The 21,794-nt window shown below is 48.7% G+C and overlaps 1 protein-coding gene across 4 annotated transcripts; it reads right to left on the bottom strand.

Annotated features, from left to right (window-relative positions):
- Positions 1-1,180: 1,180 nt before the first annotated feature.
- On the bottom strand, positions 1,181-20,992 carry GTPBP1 (GTP binding protein 1). 4 transcript variants are annotated; one of them, XM_042791908.1, is made up of 13 exons: positions 20,786-20,992; positions 15,150-15,261; positions 12,479-12,659; positions 11,083-11,431; positions 10,523-10,646; positions 8,457-8,571; positions 7,849-7,993; positions 7,524-7,706; positions 6,586-6,721; positions 5,816-5,994; positions 5,108-5,305; positions 3,920-3,961; positions 1,181-3,478 (listed from the first exon to the last, which is right to left on the bottom strand). In XM_042791908.1, exons 1-13 carry the CDS (start codon positions 20,975-20,977, stop codon positions 3,386-3,388), a joined length of 2,049 nt encoding a protein of 682 aa, XP_042647842.1. In that variant the 5' UTR covers positions 20,978-20,992; the 3' UTR covers positions 1,181-3,385. The 4 variants fall into 4 exon arrangements, with proteins under 4 accessions (XP_042647842.1, XP_032852682.1, XP_032852681.1 ...); XM_032996791.2 differs by lacking the exon at positions 20,786-20,992 and adding an exon at positions 19,346-19,460; XM_032996790.2 differs by lacking the exon at positions 20,786-20,992 and adding an exon at positions 17,413-19,324.
- Positions 20,993-21,794: the final 802 nt, after the last annotated feature.

Genomic DNA, 21,794 nt, shown 5'->3' with positions numbered 1-21,794 from the left:
CATTAACTCTAGGGTCAGTTTTCACCTTGTCCCTGAGCAGGCTCTGGGCTGCAAAAACTGCTTGGAGCAACGATGAAAATAAGACTTGCTCTTAAAAACTCAACTTCCTTGGGCCTGTGATGACTTCTAGTCTGTGACAGACCCTGCCTGTGACCTCCAGGTCAGCCCTGGGCCTCAGTCCATCCTCTGCATTATCAGGGGCAGGTGCAGAGCCTGGCTTGGCCCCCAAGGAGTGGCAAATGAGGCTGGGGCAGCAGGGAGGGCAAGGACAAAGCCTGACACATCCACCATTGAGGGTAGCTGCAGGTTGTTCTCTTTTCCTTAACAGGGGCTGTAAATTACTCAGCAGGCAGCTAAGAGCAAGCAGAAAGGAAATACTTAATTGTCCTCAGCATGAGTGAGTTAACCTAGAACATAAAAAAAGGCTGCAAAAAGGGAAACTGGGCTGGCTTGAGCTTGGAGAGGGGCACAGTGGCGTCTGCTTAACCAGGATGGGCTGGTGGCAGAGGAGCACCCAAGTACCTCCCTGCAGAAGGCCACCTTGGGGAAAGGCTTGTTCTCCGAGGGCCCTGGACCAGCCAGCTCCAGGAGGAGGAGAGGGACTGCATGGACTTTTGCTCCAGCTCCTAGCCCAACACTTACCTGCGAAAGGGTTGTGCAGGGCAGGACAAGTCTTCGTGAACCTCTGAGATCGAAGGAGGAGGCGGGAAAAGGCCCATTCCAAGCCCTGGGGAGTCTCGCTGTATTTATAGAAACAGGTGAGGTGCAAGTCACAGCGAGGGCCCGGGAGGAACGGGCAGATGCAGGCAGTGGAAGTGCTGTGCTAAAACCGCGTCCTCTAGCAAAGCATCTCCGCCGGAGCTGGCCCCGACTGACTGACTTGCTCTTGCAGCTCGTGGCACGCCCGCCCACGCACCTCACGCGGCACAGCTCCCATCGTGCAAGCAGCCTCATTTCGCCACTCTGCCATCGAGAACTGCTAAATCTTAGGAGGAATACAAGCTGTTGGGAGTGCGCAGAGTTCTTCTGCGGCCTGGCCTGCCCTCCCTTGCCGTCACTCTGAACGCAGCCTCCTCTCGTAGCCAGCAAAGGGGCACGGTGCCAGGCAAAGGTGCTTGGTCTGGCTTCCGGCATTAAAGCAGAAAGGTTTTCCAGAGGGACAAAAAGCAACAAGACATGCTTTAATTTGGAACAAACTTTTTTAAAATTTATTTTATAGATCACACCAGCCTGAGTGATCTTTGAATGCTGGTCACAAAAGAGAGATCACACCACCTCCTTTGCACGAACTGAAGTAAACCCTCTTCCAGTCTCGGCAGTCTCCTTCTTTTGGAGCACAAGGAATGGAGAAAGAGAAAACCGCCCGGAGCTCCCTGCTCCCCTCAGAAGCAGAGGGCAGTGAAATCGAATACAGTCTGATACTGCTACAGGGCCAGAAGACAAACCAACCAGGCCCTCGTGCCCTGCTTAGCCACACTTCACACCCCCTCACAATGCGGGTGCTATTAGTGTTGTAGCCGCCTATAGTTCCTCCCTCGCCGGGAGAGTGCTGGTATTTAGGCACATAGCTTGGAAAGGACTGTCTGACCTCCCCCTTCCACCCACGCTGGGGCCACTGCAGTCTCTAAGGCAAAGTACCCTCGTCTCCAAACCATGTTCCTCACCTCTCCCGTGCCTCTTGGGAGTGCTGGTGCTGGTAACGGGAGACACGCTCGCCCCTCGCCCCCCGAGCCTGCTGTTGCTCAGTTGGCTTGAAAGCCCACCTCGAATCGCAGGGTGAACTGGAATGAACTCCACACAGAGTGAGAAACAGGAACAACCCGCTAAGGAGGGACACGGACTTTTCAGTCTCCCTCTAATCGGAATAAAAAGTCCTTCATCGGAGGAGAAAGCCCTCAAAGAAACCGAGGCTGACCACACCTGCTGGGGAGAGCAACAATTTGCTGAGGATGCCACCTCCTCCCTCAAAATGCTATCATGATCCCACAGCTCACCACATGCCGGCAAAGGGTAACTCCTGTCCTCACAGAGCCAAGCGAAGAGGCAGGCTTAGAATAAAAGAGATCAAAGTAAGCAGGGAATTAATCACTTGCACAACCTAGGGTTAAAAAACACGATAACAACAAAGTTAATTCATAGGCCACCCTTGCAGGACCTTCCTGGAGAAGCCACAATTTGTCATTAAAAAAAAAAAAAAAAAAATCTTAAAAAAAATTAAATGAAAGTCATAAAAATTACCATGTACTTCCAAACCTGAAAGCACTTCTGTAAGTTTGGTACCACCTCATCATTGCCCTTTTCAGCCAAGCGGGGCGAAGACAAATCCTACCTCTGCCATGGCAAAGTTTGGCCAGCAAGTTCCAGAAGCTTTGGGAAATCTTGGGAGTAAACAAAATCAAGAGGAGGTCGTGTTTGCCTGGTGTCTTTGTTCCAAAGGTATATTACCACCTGTGATCTCTGTCCGTCGAGGTGAGAAGGCTTTCTCTGGCTCAAGGGATGGACTGAGTGTTCCTGCCCTGTATTCTTAATACTGTCGATTGAGCTGCCGCAGCCTTGAGCAGCAGGTTAGATGTGCTCCAATGTGCTCTGAACAAGCAATAGGAAAAGCAGCGTGATGGGGAGGGGAACAGGCTGGGCAAATGACTGCACATTTAATTCTCTCTCTAATGAAAATCTCAAGTGCTATCGATGTATCTGAGAAGGCTACTTAGTATAGGATTCCTCAACATCAAGAACTGCTTTCCAGTTTGTTTCCCTCAGATCTCCAACTAATGAACTTTCTTACCATCTCTTTCAAACTTCAGTCACTACAACATTAAATTAAACCCACTGAGAAATAGTTTAAGAAAGATGGAGGGCACACAGAAACGTATTTGGCACAGGGCCACAGTGGTGAGGAAACAATGCCCTATGGAGCCATCCTAAGCCATGTGTTTTAACCTTTGCAAGTCTGAAATTTCAGATGTTTGAGCACTCCTGGATCTGAGACAGCACATAGGAGGAGAGCAGCAAGTCCTGTGGACAGAATGGGGTGAGGGAGGAGGGAGGCAGCTAACTGGCTCTTTGCAGTTCTATCCAGACTCTCCTCTCATCTTCATGCACACAAAATATAATAAAAACTAATAAGAATAAAAACTAAGCCCATGATGTACAAAAATGTGTCGACAGGGGGAGGAGGAAGGTGTCAGTTACTCAGTTCTGTGTGTTCTATCACCTTCATTAGCTTATAAATTATGCTCCTCTCCATCGCTTCCTTCAGGGAGGAGGGACGATTCTTCTGCAGCCAATCAGCTGGGATGGGTTTTGGTTTAAGCTGCGCTGGATCTTTTGGATAAGAAATGAAGGGAAGGGGAGGAATTCCTCAGAGGGAGGAGGAGTATGAAATTCAGCAGCCACTGGCAGGAGTCACACAGGCTCCCTGAGACTTCACTTTATGGCGCTGACCCCCACGTCGCCGGCCCCCTCCTCCGACTTTTGACTGAAAAACAAGAAGATACAATTTAGTGCGCCGCGACCCGCTGAACCAGAACATCACACAGCAGGAGTTCAGGTGGATCACAGGCACGTTCAGACAGCGGGACGGCACTTGTGACTGACCAGCTTCCTACCGCTGCGGGAAGGAGCTAAAGCAGACAGACACATCATGAAGGATGGAGGAGAGACAGATGCACCATGAGGTTCAGCCCTTCAAGCTGGGGAGCATCTGATTTCCCAATTTTCTGAACGCTTCGCTCCCATGAGAGTCAGCAGGTGCCATGGGGCTTGGCACCTGGGAAATCGAGGCCTCAGGCTCCCTTGGCTTTGTGCAGAATGGAAGGGGAGTCCCCCCCGCACCCCGCCAGGCCTCTCTTGCTAACCTGACTCCGTTCCCAGCCTCAGGCCAGCAAGCCCACCCTTCTCTTTTAAAGCAGCCAAATACCTTATTGCCCTCACGGACGTGGGGCTCTTCATCCAGCGCAGGCTGAGGGGAAGCAGCAAGGAGAGAGAGGCAGAGGTAAGCAAGAACAAAAGCAACCTCAAACTCCCAGGGGGAGGAACGAAACAAAGAGCAAGCTGGGAGCACTACTTACAATCACAGTGACTCTACAACAAGACAAGGAGGAGATGGGGGATCAGTAAGAAGCCACAGGCATATGCCAAGGGAGAGAACCCCTGTCAGAGGGCCCTCTTCCAGCAGCCAGCCTGGCTCAAGAGGGCGAGATCTGACCAGTGGTAACTAAGACAGCTAAAATTAAGAGAGGGAACACTGACCAGGTCTCTCTTGACAGAGTCAGTTCCTGAGCCTTTCACTTACTAGATAAGTACACTAAAAAGAAAAGACCTTTACTTCTATCAGTAATAAAGCTGGTAAATAGCTCCCAAAGCCTGCAGTTAGAATTGAATTTCCATTCCTTTCAGACCAGAAGAGCTTGGCATCCTTCTCAGACAAGCTGAGCTGAGAAGTCCTAAGCAACAAAACAACCTGGATAAATTTCTCTAGAAAGAGATAAGCCTTTCCTTCTCCTTGGACATCTCCATCCTCCCTCCTTTACAGGGCAGATGACCTGTGTCTGATACTACTACTTAGGTTGTAATTTCTCTAGCGTAGGGATGTTCTACCTCTCATCCAGACAGCACAGATCCAATTCTGTGACTGGTTGCCAGATGCTTCACTAGTTCAGCTATTGGGTGTATGGAGATGCTTCCTCACTGTGGGCACAGACAAGTAGCGAAGCAGGTTGCCAAGGGAGGTTGTGTAATCATCCTCCTTGGAGGTTTTCAAAACATGACTGGACAAAACCCTGAGTACCTGGGTCTGACCTCACAGCTATTCCTATTTATAGCAGGAGGTTAGACTAGACACTTCCCAAGGTCCAACCTGAATTGTCCCAGGACCATAAGCTGCTAGCTGCTGAAAGGTCAGTCACAAGGATTCATGCAGTCATCAGAGAATTCTGATTTCTGGTGTGAGACTACCTAGATTTCTATTTGTTTCCGTTGCACATTGAGTCCCGAGGTGAGTTCAAGGGTATGAGGGGATAATGCTCGTGCTTCAGGGTGCCCTTCCTCCAACAGATGAAACCAGGATGCAAACAGCTAGGACAGGCACTGTATTTTCCTCACTTACCAATGGTTGCAGGGCAGGAGGTGTCAGTGGCCCTGCAGCTGTCGAGGGGGCCTCGTCCACAGCTGGTGGGCCTCCAGCTGCCGTCCCAGCTGGGGGAACACCATCCTCTCGTTTCGTAACAGCTCCCTTCTTGGTTGACTGCATCTTGATCTGCTGCGGCTTGGAGTTCATCGGCGAGTTATTGGTGGTCTGAAGTAGCTGCAAATTACAAAGGGAGAGGCCAAAATCGGCATTCAAATAGTGAGGCCAATTCGGCAAGGTTCAATGCTGCTTTTTAACAAAAAGCTTTGAGATCTGATACCAATAGCCATTGGGAGAAGAATGCAGCAGCAGCTGTTCAAAGAAATCTGGGCCTCTGAGCTGCCCTCAAGAACCCTTACAGGGTAGAAAGGGCCACTCAGCTGAGGTGATGCTTAGCCCTCAGTATGGCTCACAGGGACCAGCTACAAGCCCTCAGAAAGAGACCAGGCCATGAGAACCAGAGGCATCTGGCTCGCCCCCCACCTTCACATTCCCTCATCCACACCACCTAAGACCCACCACACGACAAAGCACATTGGTCATCTACAACCCATGCCAGGGCTGACGTCTGCGATCGAAGGACAGCCTCTCCCCTCAAGTTTCCAGAGCTATCCAGATTCTCCTGCTGGCTTCTCAGTGTCACAAGTAGCTAACGGGCAAAAAGGAGTCGGACTCTTCAGCCTTTACCTTAGTGATGGTACCCACAGCTTTGGTGCGGCCTTCACGGAAGACCAGACGCTGGTCTATATGCAAATATTCCGGGGTTTTGATGAAGCGAAAGTGCACTGTGGCTTTGTCCCCCGTCCGCAGGCAGTCCTTGTCCATGCTGAGAATCGTGGCTGTCTGACGGATGCTGCCACAATGCACTGTGAACGTAACGCACAAAGGCTTTCAACAGCCAGTGCCACCAGTGGAATAAGCTTCAGCCAGACATCTAAGGCAGCTCTCGCTGCTATACAGCTAACAGCACTGAGTTTGGAATGAAAAAAAAAAAAAAAAATCTACTCTGCACCAAAGACTATACAGGTCACACGGCTGCCTTTCTTCAGTCCTCAAAAAGAAAACACATATAAGCTATAACAGTTGCCTTCAGAGACTTTCCTAAAGCATCCTCAACAGAATCTTATACACCAAGCAGCCAGGCTAGAGGGCAGGAACTAAAATGAATCTCTCGGTCAGCATTTGAAGCTGAAGAATCTTTGCAGCACAGAGATCTGGCTCAGGCAGGCTCCGAGTGTACTTGGAGTCACACATTGCTTCTCTACCTACAGCCTTTGCCACTTTCCTCTGTCAGCTCCCTCCCCTCTCTCTAATGCATTATTGGGAAAGGTCAGACCAGGAACTATGGCTTCTCTTCAGGCTGACAGAGCCATCAGGAGAAAAATCAGCTCAGGCTAGAGCTGTCATAAATGGTTACCACTGTGAAAAAAAAGATAAGGCAACACTGAGACACATACCCATGGCCTGATATCGTGGGCTGATGGTGGTGGGGTGATGGAGCACCAGAATCTCTGCTTCAAACTCCCACGATGCTTGTGGATTCAGGCGGGGTGACACCATTACCATGCCTTTCCGGATGGAAGAACGCTTGATCTGAAAAGCAGAGACACAAAAAGCCTTAGTGTGATCCTCCAGGGAAGAAATTTGCTTCTCTGGCTGACTGCATCCAAAAGGATCCTAAGGGATTTCATAGATATTAATTTGTGCTCACCAAAAGGCAAAGGCAAAGCTGTTTCGCAGTATGTAACAATGTTATGCAAAGGTTGCGAAAATCGAGTTCAGCTGAAGTTTCTAAGGAAGCTTTTCTAGTGCTGGGAACACTGGACACGGACACAAGTTTTAACTCACTGATCCTTTAAAAGCAAAACATACATCCTGGTTGCACATAACCCAAGCAGATGACCTCTCCAAAAGCATGATGTCTCTTACCACAAAATGGTAAGACTGAACACATGAAGCTTGGTATAGCTATATCCCCTTAAGATCAGTGCAGCCTCTACTGACCTTTCACCAGAGACATCGCATCCGATTTTGCTGATTTTTAAACCCTGAATCATGCAGCTGGTCCTACAAGTTGAGAAGGACAGCGTAAATACCCTGCTTAGGCCACTAATGCAGATGCAGCACAAGAGGAAACTTTTCTTCCAATGGCTCCACTTTGTTACACATCCCCAATGCTATTTCTCATCACTTTGGGTCCCGTTGCTATTCCCTGGCAGCTGTCAGGTGGAGCAACCAGGACACAGCACCCACGGAGGTTCTATGGGATTTTAACGTGCTGTGAAATGAGGCAGCTGAGGTTTGCAGCAGCAGTCTGATTCCACCTGAACTCCAAGAGCACTCTAAAATCGGGAGGGTGGTTCCTGTTCTGGGAGTCTAGAGCAGATCATCTCACCTTTTTCAAAGCAAAGGAGGCAGTCTGGCCTCCTCGCACTTCTTTGACAGGCATTCTCTTGCGGTGGATGGACTTGACAGCAATAGGTAGGAAGTTGCCAAGGGGATCTGGCCCCAGCAGCAGGGTGTCATTTAGCTTGATTAGGCCTCTCAGTGTTGTCCCAGACACAACTGTTCCTACACCCTATGCCAAAAAAGAAAGAACAGTATCTGGGGTTACTCGACCATGCTGGCAGAACAACTCTAGAACTCCCCTCTCTCGGGAAGATGCCTTCTTCTACCTGAAAGAGGAAGCAGAAAATTCTTCCAAATACCAGGCCCCTTACCGGGACAGAGTAAGTATCATCTATCTGGAATTCTGCCGGCTCTTCTTCCCTGTAACTGGTCCGTGGCGACAAGAGATTAAGAAACATCTTTAGCAAATCTAGGTTCTCCCCGGTGACATTTGAAATCTGGAAAATCGGGCACATCCTGTAAAGGAAAATTGATGAAAATGGAGTTAGTTCACCTCCCGGCCTGGAATTCCACATGTAGGGAGACATCCAAAATCTTGGGACTGAATTCAATACACAGTGCTAGGAAGGGAGAGCCTTCTGGCAAGCAGTCAGATGCACAACACCCCATGTTTGAAAACCTGCAATATTGCCTCTGCCTTCTAATGACATTCAGGAATAGGTGTAAGGTTCCAGGACTGAAGGAAGCTGAATACCCTGCCATCTTCTGCAGACTGCCCAGAAGCAGCCTCTCATTTCTGTCTCAGAGCGGGGAAACACAAGCAGGTCAATCTCAGAATCAACACATTCTTATGGAATCAACACACCACAAGGCAGATGCAACCTTCACACATCTAGACAATAGGACTCTCTTTCTGAATCTTCTCACCCAGTCTCCAAATAGGATCGAAAGAGAAACGACTCTCCTCTACTCCCGTTACCTCTCTGAGCTGAAGTTGGAGGCTGTTACAATGACATCATCCTTGCTCTGAACCAGCACGGGAATCTTCCTGCACCCTGGGGACTTCAGCAGTCGCTGTAACAGCTTCAGGGTTTCTTAAAGGGTGAAATGAATATTGTTAGGGCAGCATCCCCCGTCTTTACAAATCACTTTTGTGGGGTCTCTCCCCGAAGGGAGACTGATGCTCTTGCCACAAATAGACAGGAGAAGATGGCTAAAGGTGCGTGAGTGAGACTGAGTTTGCCGCAGCCCAGGTGGGACTTAGGAGCCATTCCATCTTCCATTTCATGCCAGCTAGCCTGCTGCCAAATAACACCATACATGAACAGACAGAAACGTTTGCATCTGCAAGTGCAGTGCTGTGAAGCAGACATTTTCTAGCTGTCTATTAAGTAGCTTTAAGCAGTTACAAGGTATTTCTTCCTCCTAGAAAGGATTTTTCATATTGAATTCAATGAAAACCAGCAGCACTCAGGAATTGAAATGTTTGAGAATACGTGAATTAGAAATCCGTTTTGACCAGACAAACCTCAACACACTTTCCCTGGCGATCAACCGGCCCTAGAAGGTTAGAGAAGCATGAAAGAGGTAAAGATCACCATCACAGACTAGGACAGTGTAGGTGGACCACATCCAGAAATAAATATTTTGGGGCAAATCTCATGGCTCCTAACCTGGATCTTTTGCTTCTTTTAAATTTATTTTCTAAGCCTCCTATCTGTCTGCCAGCAGGGGCATTACCTGGTGCATTAGCGTCAGTGTCCTGCAAAGTGCCTTACAATAAATAAGGAAAAGAAAGGCTAGTGAGGGCTTAAAAGAGCAAATCATTTATATTCTACAGTTGTCATCCAATTAGATGGTTTTTGTGAACAAATGACTGCCTATGGGAAAGTAATGTTTTGGATACAGAAACACAAACATCTAATCATGCCATCTGCTCTGTACAGATACACTTGAGCCAAATATTGTGTCTATTTAATTTAAACAAAACATTACACGAGTGGCTTCTCCCAAGAGCAGCTCTTCCCTCCTCAACCCAAGCCAAACATTCTCCTTCCTTCCCAGTTATTATCTTATGGTTAGGCCTTACATTTATTTGCCAAACATCTATTATAGAGATATTTAGATTATCTTCTGACCACATGCGTCTGTTTACCTGACACGTATTTAGGATTTTTACAACAAGGAACTAACCACAGACAGTACTGGAAGCATTCACTTCCCTGATTTTTAGGACTGATTATCAAAAAAAACATTGCTTCAATTAACCACAGCGTGTTCCTGAAGGTGTGAGAAACGCATCAAGAGAATTTTAAAGGTGAGAGTTGGTCACAGCCTGAAAAAATGTCAAGCATAGGTTAAAGGGACGCTGCTGGGGTTAGGGGTGCTGCTTTAACTGTTGCTGAGCAAAAAAAGTCACTGGCCCCTGCTGCTCACCGCCATTCCTGCTTGTGTCTAGTCCAGTCCTGCTACCATAGCCCACATTTGCAGCTGTTTTGAACCCTGATTTAGTAAGTGTTGGTTGGTTGTTCAGACAGAGGAAGGAGCTGCTGCAGTTATGCTAACACACCGAGAAGTGCCCAGGTGAGCAGGATGTAAAAAGCAGCTGTCCCTTCACTTAACGGCTGCCAGAGAACAGGTTCGATCACAGCTTAAGATCACGCTCAAACTGTGGGCAAGGAGGAAAGCAGCTTTGAAGAGAACTTCCAGACTTCCCCTCCAGGTTTAAACACCCAGAGAGAAAGCAAAGCCACAACCCCCACTGTATGCTTCTCCCCCTGGGGCTCCATTAAGCAAAACCCTGTAGCAAACACTTCCAGGTTGCCCGGCTGAGTCCCCCCAGTGTGGGTTATTTTGAAATGGTGACTATGAGTGAACTGCCTGCAAAAGGGACAAGGGAAAAGGATAGATTTTTGGAAGGTCTTTAAGATGCAGTCAAAACCAGATAAAGCAGCTTTCCTCCAGCAGTGATTCCTCAACCCAAGCAGAGGACAATAGCACACACAAAGGTAAGGAACAGCCCTGGAGAGAGCTCGTAGGACCCACCTTGCAGGATGTTGGCAGGGCACATGTCGATCTTGGTCACCACAACAAAGACAGGAACGTTAAGCGCAAGTGCCAGGCCCAAGTGCTCCTTGGTCATTCCAACAATCCCAGCGTTACTGCCAACCTACACCAGGGATAAAAGATACAGTGATGCAGTGAGCTGGGTTACAGAGAAGGTCTTGTGTCAGACGCACAGTAGGCTGTGATTAGGCTGTAGATGCATCACTGGGACTGTATGAGCAGACCCAGCTTGTTTCAAATGCTGTTGGACACTGGCTAAGGACTTATTGCTTCTCACTTTTAGCGAGGTGTTCTGGAGTTTAGAAATCTTTCTCTTTTCAAGAACCATACATCTAGGGCCTGTCTGAGACTGACAGTCCTGGGGCACGTGCCTCAGAGCCCAGGCTAGATATCCACAGTGGCTGCTGCTCTCCACCTCTGGGAGATGCTGCCTCCCTCCAAAACCCCACAGGGACTTTGCAACAGGAAAGAAGTTTAGGCTCTTAAAGTGGTGAACAGCCCCGCTCCTGCTGGTACCTTAAGTCTTTCTTGCTACCTACCATAAGCATGCAGAAGTCAGGTAAATGGCCGGTCATGCCAAAGACGGTGGTTTTCAGGTACTTTTCATGACCAGCCAGGTCAATGAAAGTAATGACCTTGGTGGATTTCTCACAGATCTTTGTCCACTCCAAGCTGCCACCGTGGCTGTCGGGCTTGTTCACCACGTTGCCCTCACTGTCGAAGCCCAGAATGTCATTGCCCACGCTGCTGGTGCGGCCTGACTCAATCTCATGCTTGTGGCGGAAGAGCTTTTGCCGAGCAAAGCCTCGGCCATTGTCTAGTTCGCCATGTGTCAAGACACCTAGCAACGTGCTCTTTCCTGCATCCACATTGCCAACCACTGCTACCCTGGAGAGGAAAGGAAAAAGGAACCTGGTAAAGCCTGACACCCGAAGAAACAAAGCAGCAATCAAAAAAACCCCAAACCCAAACACCACTGCTCCTGCAAATAACTAGCGTTTCCTCTCTTACCTTCAAATGGAGGTTCAAAAATGTTAGACCTTCAAAAGCATAACAGAGATTCTTTCACAGTTATTAGTTAACAGTGGAGATCCCAGGCTCTGGGGACTGGGATGTGGAAGACTGGAAACTTGTCACTGGTATCCAGAACACAGTCAGCTGAGCCCAACATTGCTTGATGCCATACAGAATATCTCTCTTCTAACCCCTAGTCTCTGTAATCCAGCACATACACTGTGGAAATTCAAAAGAAAGACTAAATCTCATCTTGGTCTAGAATACCTCCGCCTTTCTCATATTGCTCATGTTGCAACAGCCCTGGGTGCTAGGGAGAGCACAAAAATTTAAATTGATGTTCCCAGAAAAGGAAAAGCTCAAACAACAATGAAACATTTTAGGGGAAAGCCCTCTTGAACAGCGATCTCCGTCTCTGATGAAGGTGGCTATGATGGCTGTTGGCAGATGTTGGAAATCCATTCCATCCAGGTCTGGGAAGACTTTCAAGTTTTGTTACACAAGCTATTATATGTCCATTAAAAGGTGACTTGGATCATTACAGTCTTGGTATAAAACTAAACCCTTAGTCAAAGGTATTGTATTCCAGCAGCGTGCACGTATGCACACACATACAGACACATGTGACTCTCTACTGGGGTTCCAGCCCATGAAAGATCCCCAAACTGCAAAGCTGTCACCCAGACAGCAACAGCCCTCAGCTAAACACAGGCAAATCTCCACAAACAGTTTGTTCACAAAAGAGACAGCAACAACAACAGGCGATTTCATTAGCAAGGAGTGGTCAAGCTCAATTCCCTTTGTTGGGTAGCTACAACACCCAGACTCGAATCAGCGTTGCTGGCTCAGCATCACAGACTGCTCACAGGGTAAAAATGCAGCTGGGCTGCTGACTAACCCTGTCTCCACCCGGCTCCTCACCTGACCTCCAGGAAGTCGTTGTCACCCACACGTTTCCGAACAAGGTAGTCGCGCACCTTGCCCCCTGCCTCCTGGTGCTCCCGCAGGAGGATCACGTCTGCCTCGATCTGCTCTGCCATGCTCTTCAACGTGGCATAGGATGCTTCCATGTCTGCCTCGCTCAGACCGTATTCAGTCCCATCTAGTATGATGTTGAGGAGACAAAGGACAGTCAGTGAGCACCGCCTGGCAACGGCCAGCAGCAACGTCAGTCTGCCTGGGACTGCAGCACTGATCAGGATTGATACGTGGACTGGAGATGCCAGCCGTGTAAACAGAGTAAGCACCCTTTGCCCAAAATATAAAAGGATGGTCTTCACGAAGTCTTCAAAGATACTAGAAAAGCGCCATCTTTCACCTGGAGGAGTTTTCTCCACAATTTCTACAAGCAAATACCTAGGGATTGGCAAGACATATTTCTGTCTAAGTCCGTTACTTCACATGCATGCAATTTCCTTCAGTCAGATAAAACATCTCCTCCCTCATTCCAATAAAGGGAAAAGCATTAACAAAAGCAAAGCTCTGACTGAAATAGCACCACAATTAAGCAGTGAATGTGGTACCAGTTTAAACAATCAGCTTATTTTATTTATAAAACCACATCCCAAGTGCGCGTTTTCTGCAAGTCTGGCCTGCATATCAATTTCTTTAGCCCCCACGTACTCCAGTTAAAACAATGGTTTTGGCATGTCTCACTGCCTTCATCCTGGTACTTGAAAGAAATGCTGACAGCACACGAGGCCAGAAAAAAACAAGGAGGCACTCAATGCTGCTTCTGAACAGCCCACCCAAGCAAAGAGCTGATAGCCAGAGTAAGCCAGTGGCCAACACAGCTCTCAGTTTCTCTCCTAACCCAGGTGCCGAGAAGCTGCACAGATTTCAGGCCAGAATCTCCTCTGTGGGTAAAAAAAAAAACAAAAACAAAAAAACAAACCCAAACAAAAAACCCCAAACAAAGGTGGAGAGCCACATAGCACCTGGATGACCAAAGCTATTGCTGTGTGCACATTCATATGCATGGCTGACTCAGCTGGTAAGCAGTAACTGCAGTTTGCATGAACTAATCAGCATTTTAACTACTGCACAGCTCTACAACAAGTAGAGTTGCTGGGTGATTTCCAGCCTAGCTCATAAGCTGGCTGAGAAGCTGTTGAGGTGGTGGGGAAAAGAAAAAGCACCACTGCTAGGGTCTTGGGTCGTAGAAGGGGTATGAGAAGTAGAGGTTAGGAGAGGGTGAGAGCCCAGGGAGAAAGGGAAGGGCCACTACTGATAAAGCAGCGAGCTTCCTGGCAGTCTTCATTCGCTTCTCAGTCACTCGAGCTGGGTATCCAGGATGATCAAAATCATAGGCACTGAAAGTGAACAAGAAGGAGCAATGGTGGGAGGGACATCGTGATTTTTTTTTCCTGTTGGTTATTGTTTCCAACTCACAGAAAAGATCCCCATCTTCCTTGACAATGCGGTAGCGCAAAATGAAGTCAGAAGTTTTAGCTCGTGTTTTAAGAAACAAATGAAATGACTACTTCTAAGCACATAATTGCAACAAACACCAGTTAACACCCTCACAAGGTATCCTAGAAGATAAAGCAGTTACTCATCTGACTGGCTACACCTCTGCTGCAGATGTGGTTATCCCAAACACCAAGGATTCAGACTACACTTGGGAAGCTCGCTTGGAGGCAAGAGCATTACCCCCGATACTGGCTGCATGACCACTGGCCATCTAATCCTGGCTTCTCTCCTACGTTGGCTGCTTCGCAATACACCAAGAAAACCCACAGTCCTGAGGCAACACAACTCTCTCCATCATTTCAGCCAACCATGGCACTGACAACCAGGGTTTTGTATTCTTCCTCAAACACAGTAACCCGTAGAATGTCTGATCATAACAACTTGATATCCAACAGATATCCAATATATCTGAAACATGCCGTTAGCCTTATGATAGCCGCAGACAATTTTTTTGCATCCAGAAAAGAAAATTCAATTTCAAAGCAAGGCCGTGTTCAATATTATTCTACCAGCATCAGATGGAAATATTCAAATTGTGAAAAAGAACAAAAAGGTAATCCATGCCAACTGCTAAGATCTGCAAAGGCAAATGACTGCAGTCACACCCAAGTTAATGTGACAATAAAGGCCTCATGCTGAGAAAAGAAAAATCTTTCTCTCCATAGTACAGACACACACTAACAAGTAAAGTCAGCAGCATATATTTTGGATATCTGAAGCATCTCCAATACATTCCTGTGGGGTGAAAATACTGTTATTTACAACAGAGAACGAGACAGAACAAGACCTCCATCAGACATTGAGGACATCTATACTAAAACTGTTACTATAATTTCAGATCCTTCGTCTTTCCCTGGTGTGCCCAGACGATTTACTCCTTATTTCCAAAAATGTGCTTGTATGATTTTATACAAAAAATATGCTTAGCTCCACTACATAAGACAGTTGCTGGCAGGAACAAAATAAAAGAATGTCCCACGTGTTCTGCTATACTTTATGGAGGTTTCCAAGTTATTCTGGAGAAGTAAGTACTACCTTCAGCAGCAGTCCAGTTAGATGAACTAGGCTTTTCTTACAATTTTAATGTCTTTTGCTGTTTTCCTGAGGAAGTTATACTCACCTGATCCTTGACCAATGACATAGATAGTCTCCCCACACCCTTCATCAATCCTCTCTGACATCTGCCGGAGCAAACTGTCATACTGCTCTGAAGTGGGACTCACCATCACCAGCTGGAAAAAAGATTAAATAACCATTTGAAGATGTCAAGCAAACAATTTCAAAGCCAGCTTCAGTTACAAAGACAATCAATCCGTGTGTTTTATTGAAAGAGAAGGGCTCTTTTTCAAGGACCACTTCTTTCTGGTTGTTGGTTTTGTGTTGTTTTTTTTTTTTTAAACCATCTTCACTGACAGCTATTTCCTTATACACCGCACAAGGTTATTTGTCTGAGCTCAGAGTTCATTTATGTTGGAAGATATACTTCAAAGCAAATAAGAATACGTCGCATCTCATTTTGAAGTAACCAATGTTTAAAAACCACATTTAAGTGACATCCCACTTCTACTTCTGTGTAATACATGTTGTCATGCAAGGAAAACAGAAAGGGGAGGAGGTATTTTTTCCAAATAAATTCCTTAGCTGGGTACTCCACAGTCTCTGCTGCACAGAGTGCTGCTGCTCCCTCAAAACATGATGGGACAGCCAGAGGAAGCCAGCCAGACCTCACTGCAGAGCACACCAAGGCACCAAAACTCAGAGCATCTCATAAGTCTTTCACACACTTGATCTCCCCTTTTGTTTTCTGAGGGGGAAGAGGGGAAGGAGAGAACATGAATAAGCATTATTTTCAAACTCCTAACAAAACTCGAGGCACTTTACGCTACAGTGCTGAGAGGCAGACACACAAAGCAGTTTGTATGAGCATATTTGGACATTTTACCAGTGGAGAGCTGCAGTTTTGCAAGTCAGCAGCTGTGTTACCAACAAGTTTTGGCTGCAATTATTGCAACAACCACAGCTTCCTTTGCCCTTCCCTGCAGAGGCGTCAAGAGAAGGAAAAAGTAGACAGAAACAAACAGGAAAATGAGGACAACACGACAGTGCCTCAGGAAGGATTTGTCTTGGAACAGAATGGTGTAGCACTATTTCTGGCAAAAACCTGTGTCGCTCATACGGTGCAGCCGAGGACACTCGCACAGAGCGGCCACAGAGGTGGCGTGGCAGTGGCAGACCAAGGAGACCTTCATCACCCATTCGGGACCGACTGGCTACCTGCTCGCTGGCTGCAAATCTGTCGGTGGCCAAGCACCCTGGCACAGTGGCTCAACAGCTGTTGTGATTGAGATAAGCATTTCAGTTAAAAAGGCACTTTTAGGAAGAGTTGTAAAGGCTATCGCCTACCGATAGCCCCATGGGTAGGCATGCCTGTGCCACGCTGTAACACCCAATGAAATCTGTACTTCCACTAGCTGTCCACATACACGTTCCAAAATCATGAAAGATGTACTTCCCTTCACTGCACTAAGGGCAGTCTGAAATCTCTGCTAGATTTGCCTAAAACACATGGTTTACAGCAGTTCACAACGATTAAATCTTCAAGACTGCCCAACATTCTCTACTAACACAGCATAACTTGCTAGCACAGTTAACACAATGTGTATTCAAGGAAGAACTACCTTTACCACCTACTACGACTACTACATAATTGATGAAGACCTTTACTAGAAACCTAGTGTAAGGGAATCCAAAATTGCAGAAATACCACTTAAGCAGCTCTCAAAACTACAGCGATGCATGCATCTGGAAAACCGAAGCACAGACAGCAAATGCTGGTTAGAAGGTGTAAGGCAGCCAAAGCAACACTTTCCTCAAATGTTAAGGGTCACACAGAGCACGTACGTGTCTGAAAGGGCCAGACAAGAGAAACAATCACCTTCACGTGCCTCTTTTAGACACATGCCCTACCTAAGCCTTTTAACTACTTGGCACAGTACACAAAGAGAAACAAAGCACTCTGATCTGGAAGGCCACATAGTCTTTCTGTTTCATGCTACAAAGGACTGAGTTTGGCCTTTATTAGTTGTTCTTTCGGTTTTGTTTTCTTCTTAAAGGAGACCACAGGGTGTAAAAGTATTGAGAGGGAAATCAGCAACTGTTCAGAGGCTTGGTCAGGACAGAAATGGAAGGCTGTGTGTTGATGTGTAGGCCTTGTTTCACCCAGCAAGCACTTTCAGGAATTCCTAGAAGCACAGCAGACAGGCTCACTGTGTAGGCTAGGGCACCAGCACAGGTCAGGAACTCAGGTAGATCTATTAAATAGCCTGTCATACACATAAAGATCAATAAAATAACAGAGGCCACCAGTGTAGAAGCACACTAACTTCACTTTCTTCAAGTCTCATCACCAGCTTCATTTTAGTACGAGTTCAAATGCTTCAGCAGTGCGAGTGGGCAAGGTGTTGTCTAAAGTACCAGGGGACATTTCAGCTGAGCAGCTCACTGTAGCCTTTCTTCACGGTGCCAGGCAGGAGGGCTGGGGGCTCAACCCGCACGGTACCCCCACACACATCAGCTCAAAACACTGTTCTCCCACCCTGCTGCTTTCACTGTCATGCAAAGGTGCTGCTGAAGAGTGTTCCAGTGGTAGACTGCCTCCAAAGCCTACCCTGGAGCTGAGGAAGCTTACAGCTGATAGGATATAGTGGGACGTCAAGAGATGGATGTGTAGAACAAATAGCAGCTTTCACGGATCACACCTTCCAATGCCATTCAGGATTTCTAACGGCTGCTTCTGCAGCTCGCAGCCCCCAGCCAGTTCTGCAGTTTCCTAGGTCTTTGCAAGACTTTACTTGCTGTTTTGAAGATCAATTTGTCTAGCTTCCTGAGCAGAGGTAGCCTGTTCTTTGCCATCTCCTTGGTTGGAGAGAGGCCCTCCATCTCAGCCTCTCTGCTTTTTTTTGCCTTTTCACCTTTGAGCAATCCCTTCCATGCTTGCACTACATATTCATGTTTTTCAGAGGTTTTCACAAAGTCAAAAGTTTTCCCTTTTGTTCTTTCCACTTTGCCACGCACTGAGCAGTTAACAGTAGGAGCCATGTGGGTCTAGCAACCTCAGATTTCCTATAGGGCAAAAAAGTAACAACCAGTTATTGTTTTATTCTCATGACCGCAGAAGGAAATATACCTCACAAGCTTGAGATGCCATTTTTAAAGTTCCTTCCCAATCTCTGGGGAGAGGTGGCTCTTCCCACCTTTCCTCTGATCAGTTTTGGGATTAACATACACCAGAGGTGGGTAACAGCTATCGCTTTGTGAGCTTGCTCCAGGGAGACGAGTTGGACCGTGCCATTCTGCACTGCCCAACAGCAAGCAAGAAGCCATAGTATTAATTAACAGCAATTTGAAGATACCTGTAAGACTGAGTTTAGGTTATATCAGCACTACTACAGGCAGTCCTTACAAAAGAAGCATCCCCTATCCGTGAGGCAGTCGGACTATAAAGCTTAAGGCCAAACCAAATCCTATGTGGTACATAGTGCTGCTCTTTATTGGAATAACACTGCCTGACATTTTGCATGGCTGAAAGGCCACCACCAGCCATTGGGAAGTCAGGGGAAAAGGACCTTCTCTAATGTCATATTTTGCTTTCTATTTCCTGGGGCCATACGTAGTTCAAGTGCTGTTAATGTTGTCAACGTAGATCTAATATAAGCATCAGCTTCACTAATAGCCTTGTGTGATATGGTTTTGACCTGAAAGATGATTACTACTGCAGTGTGTTAGTACTGAAGGGAAAACAAACACCCATTAAGATCAACACGATAATGAATTTGTGCTGATGAACGGAACCACTTGCTTGACCAGCTGACAAGGTGTACTTGATAACTGAATCCCAAAGCGTTCCTCTCTAAAAACAGCACATCTTACAACGAACACGCTGGGGGAGGACTGGGAGAAAAGTATGTAACACAGCGAGGGGGCAGGTCAGACCAGAACAAAAGTAGCAACCAGTAAACAAATTGACTGCAGTGGGAATCATTGTTCTAAGCAGGAACTGGAAGGCACCAACTCAACTGGGAAGACAGAAAAGACGGGGGGATCAGGGGGACAAAGCAGGTTAGCTACTGCATTCACACCACAGGGGATTGCTGTTTTGAGCACATAGCGGGAGACTAACTTGGAGAGATGGGGCAGAGCTTGTAATCTTAGCTCTCCCCCGAGATGGGGATGAATGAAAGGTCTAGGGAAAAGATAGCAGGTGTACACTGCTGTATGGAAAAGTAACTTGTGGTAAAGGTCAAAAAAAATGCTTACCCATCACCTCCATAGTGCCTGCAGATTCCTAGGAATGGAAGACAGGCTGACAACACAAATGGAGGTTGTAGGAAAAAAGCATTTCTCCCTCTTCGTCAGTTTTGGTCGGGCTCCTGGCTGTCAAGAATCAGCAACACAGCCCTTGGCATCCTCCTGGGTGCTCTTCCACATCAGCCACGTCCAAGACACAGCACAGATCGATATTGGCATCCTGTATCAAAATCTTGTCCAGCTCATTAAGGCACGAATGGGTGGCTCAATAGATACGGCAGGTTTGATTTCTGTCCTTTACTATCTTATAAAACATCTTCATAACATTCATTTTAATATAGTACCACATCGTAAAATTTCTGGTCATCCCCTCAAAACCAAGCATTTCCACATCCACACACCATAATTCCTCTCTCTCCATTTCTCCACTGAGGACAAGAAAATCCAGGACTTTGGAACAACTCCAGCTGGAAGCATGAAGAGGAGGGATAGCAGAAAACCAGGAGGAAGCACTGGTTATGCTGACTTCTGGATCACGTAATTATGAGTGGACCGAAACAAGTTTTCAGGAGACTTTAGAGTGTGAGATGGCATCACGATACAGCAAACCCTTGGCAGCAAAACTTATACAGCTGAAGGTATGAGCCAAATGGGAAAAAATGGGAGATGGGGTAGAAAGGAAGCTAATGTAGTCTGTTGCGGGGTCTGGCATGCACATATTACTACAACATACTTTCTTGCAAGATGGAAGAATGGATTCTGACAGAAATAAGACCACCACACAGTTTTGTCACTTGCATCCTAGCATGGAATTGCACAGAGTGAACAAACCTTTAAGTGTTGACATAACTTGGTTTGCAAGAGCAAGGCACCCTTGCCGTTGAGCCCTTGTGCTCAAAAGTTACAAGCTCTGACCTGCTTTTAAGATTGTGGAGAAAGCCCCGGGAACTAGTACAGCTGGTGGCAAAGATAACTAGAGAGAACCAGCGCAGAGGGGAATCGTCAGCGAGACGTTAAAGCGGTTGTCAGCTCCAAACCCTGCGCTTGCTGAGAGGATGCAACACCCGCTGCAGGGGCTTCCCCGAGGAGGGGAAGGAGCGGGGTTGGCCAAACCTGCCAGCACCCTCCTTGCCCGGCCACGGCACGGTTCGCTCTCAGCTTTTCGCAGATCAGCTCCCCCGCGGCACGGCGGGCTCTGCCGCCCGGCCGGCTGATGCCGGGGCGAGGGGGAGACCCCCGGGGACGCAGCGCCAGCCCGCGGGCAAGCCCCGGGGTGACACCCCCCCCCACACACAAAACCCCTCATCCTCCTGAGGCGAGGGAAGCGGCGAGCGGAGGGGCTGGCCCCCGGCTGTCGGGCCGGCCCCGCTCCGACCGGGCAAGGCGGCCGCCGGGGGAGAGAGGTGATGGCGCTCGCCGCCCCCCCCCCCCCCTCCGCGCCGGGCCTACCTTACTGGTGAGGTCGATCTCGGGCTCGCCGTTGAGCGCCTCGCCGTCCTCAGCGTCGAAGGCGGCGCGGAGGGGACACGCAGCCGCCGCCACGCGAGGCCCCCCGCCCGGGGAGCCCGGCTCCGGGGCGAACATGCAGGCCGGCACCGGGGACCCCCCCATCGGGGATCGGCTCCGCTCCGCCGCCGCCATCTTCCCTGCCCTAGCCCTCCCCGCGCCCGCCCCTCCGCCGCGGGAGGCGCGGCGGCCCCGCCCCCCGGCCCGCCAAGGCAGTGACAGCCAATCACGGGCCGGGGAAGGAGGTGATTAGCCCGTAGCCATGACGGCGGCGGGCGGGGTAGTTGTTATTCATCAGGGAGGGTCACGCCCCCCTGGAACGCGCGAGGCCAATGGGAGACCGACTGCCACCTCGACTTGTTTTCTATATATACACACACAGCGGAGCCCACTCGACGCGTCCGCTGCGCCCTACCCAATGGGAGAGCTGGTCCTCGTGACAAACAACCCCAAAGGCCAATCGAATAGGAAACCTTGAGCGACTGGGTGGGACTAAGCCGCCTCCACCGACAAGCCGGTCCCGCCCTGGCGGGTGGGTACTTTCTCGGGCTAGCCAATGAAAAAGAGGAGATTTTTGAAGGGCAGCTGCGTAAGCCAATGGAAGGGGGAGGGAGCGCGCCGGCCGTCGCTTCAAGCCGCGGGCCCGGCTGCCCCGGCCGGGCGCTCCGCTGAGGGGACGGGCGCCGGCAGCTCGCACGCCTTGCTGGGGCGGCCGCTACCTCCCGGGGTCGGTTGAGGCTCGGCAAAGCGACCCGCCGCTCAAACGGGAACGGCCGCGCCACCACCCCCACCACCCCCCCCCTCCAGTCCGGGGCTCCTGGCAGAAAGCCCCTTCGCCGGCTCCCCGGGCGAGCGGCCGCGGTTCAGCCCAGGCGGGGCAGGCCCGCCGCGGCCGCGGGAAAAAAAAAATCCTCCCCGCTGCGGGATTCTGCGCCGCGCACCCGCTCCCCGA

This window comes from Tyto alba, unplaced genomic scaffold, assembly GCF_018691265.1.
Source record: "Tyto alba isolate M040663 unplaced genomic scaffold, T.alba_DEE_v4.0 Super-Scaffold_2, whole genome shotgun sequence".
Taxonomy (NCBI): Eukaryota; Metazoa; Chordata; class Aves; order Strigiformes; family Tytonidae; genus Tyto; species Tyto alba.
Note: the sequence above shows the minus strand (reverse complement) of the source record. Positions and strands in the feature narration are given on the sequence as shown.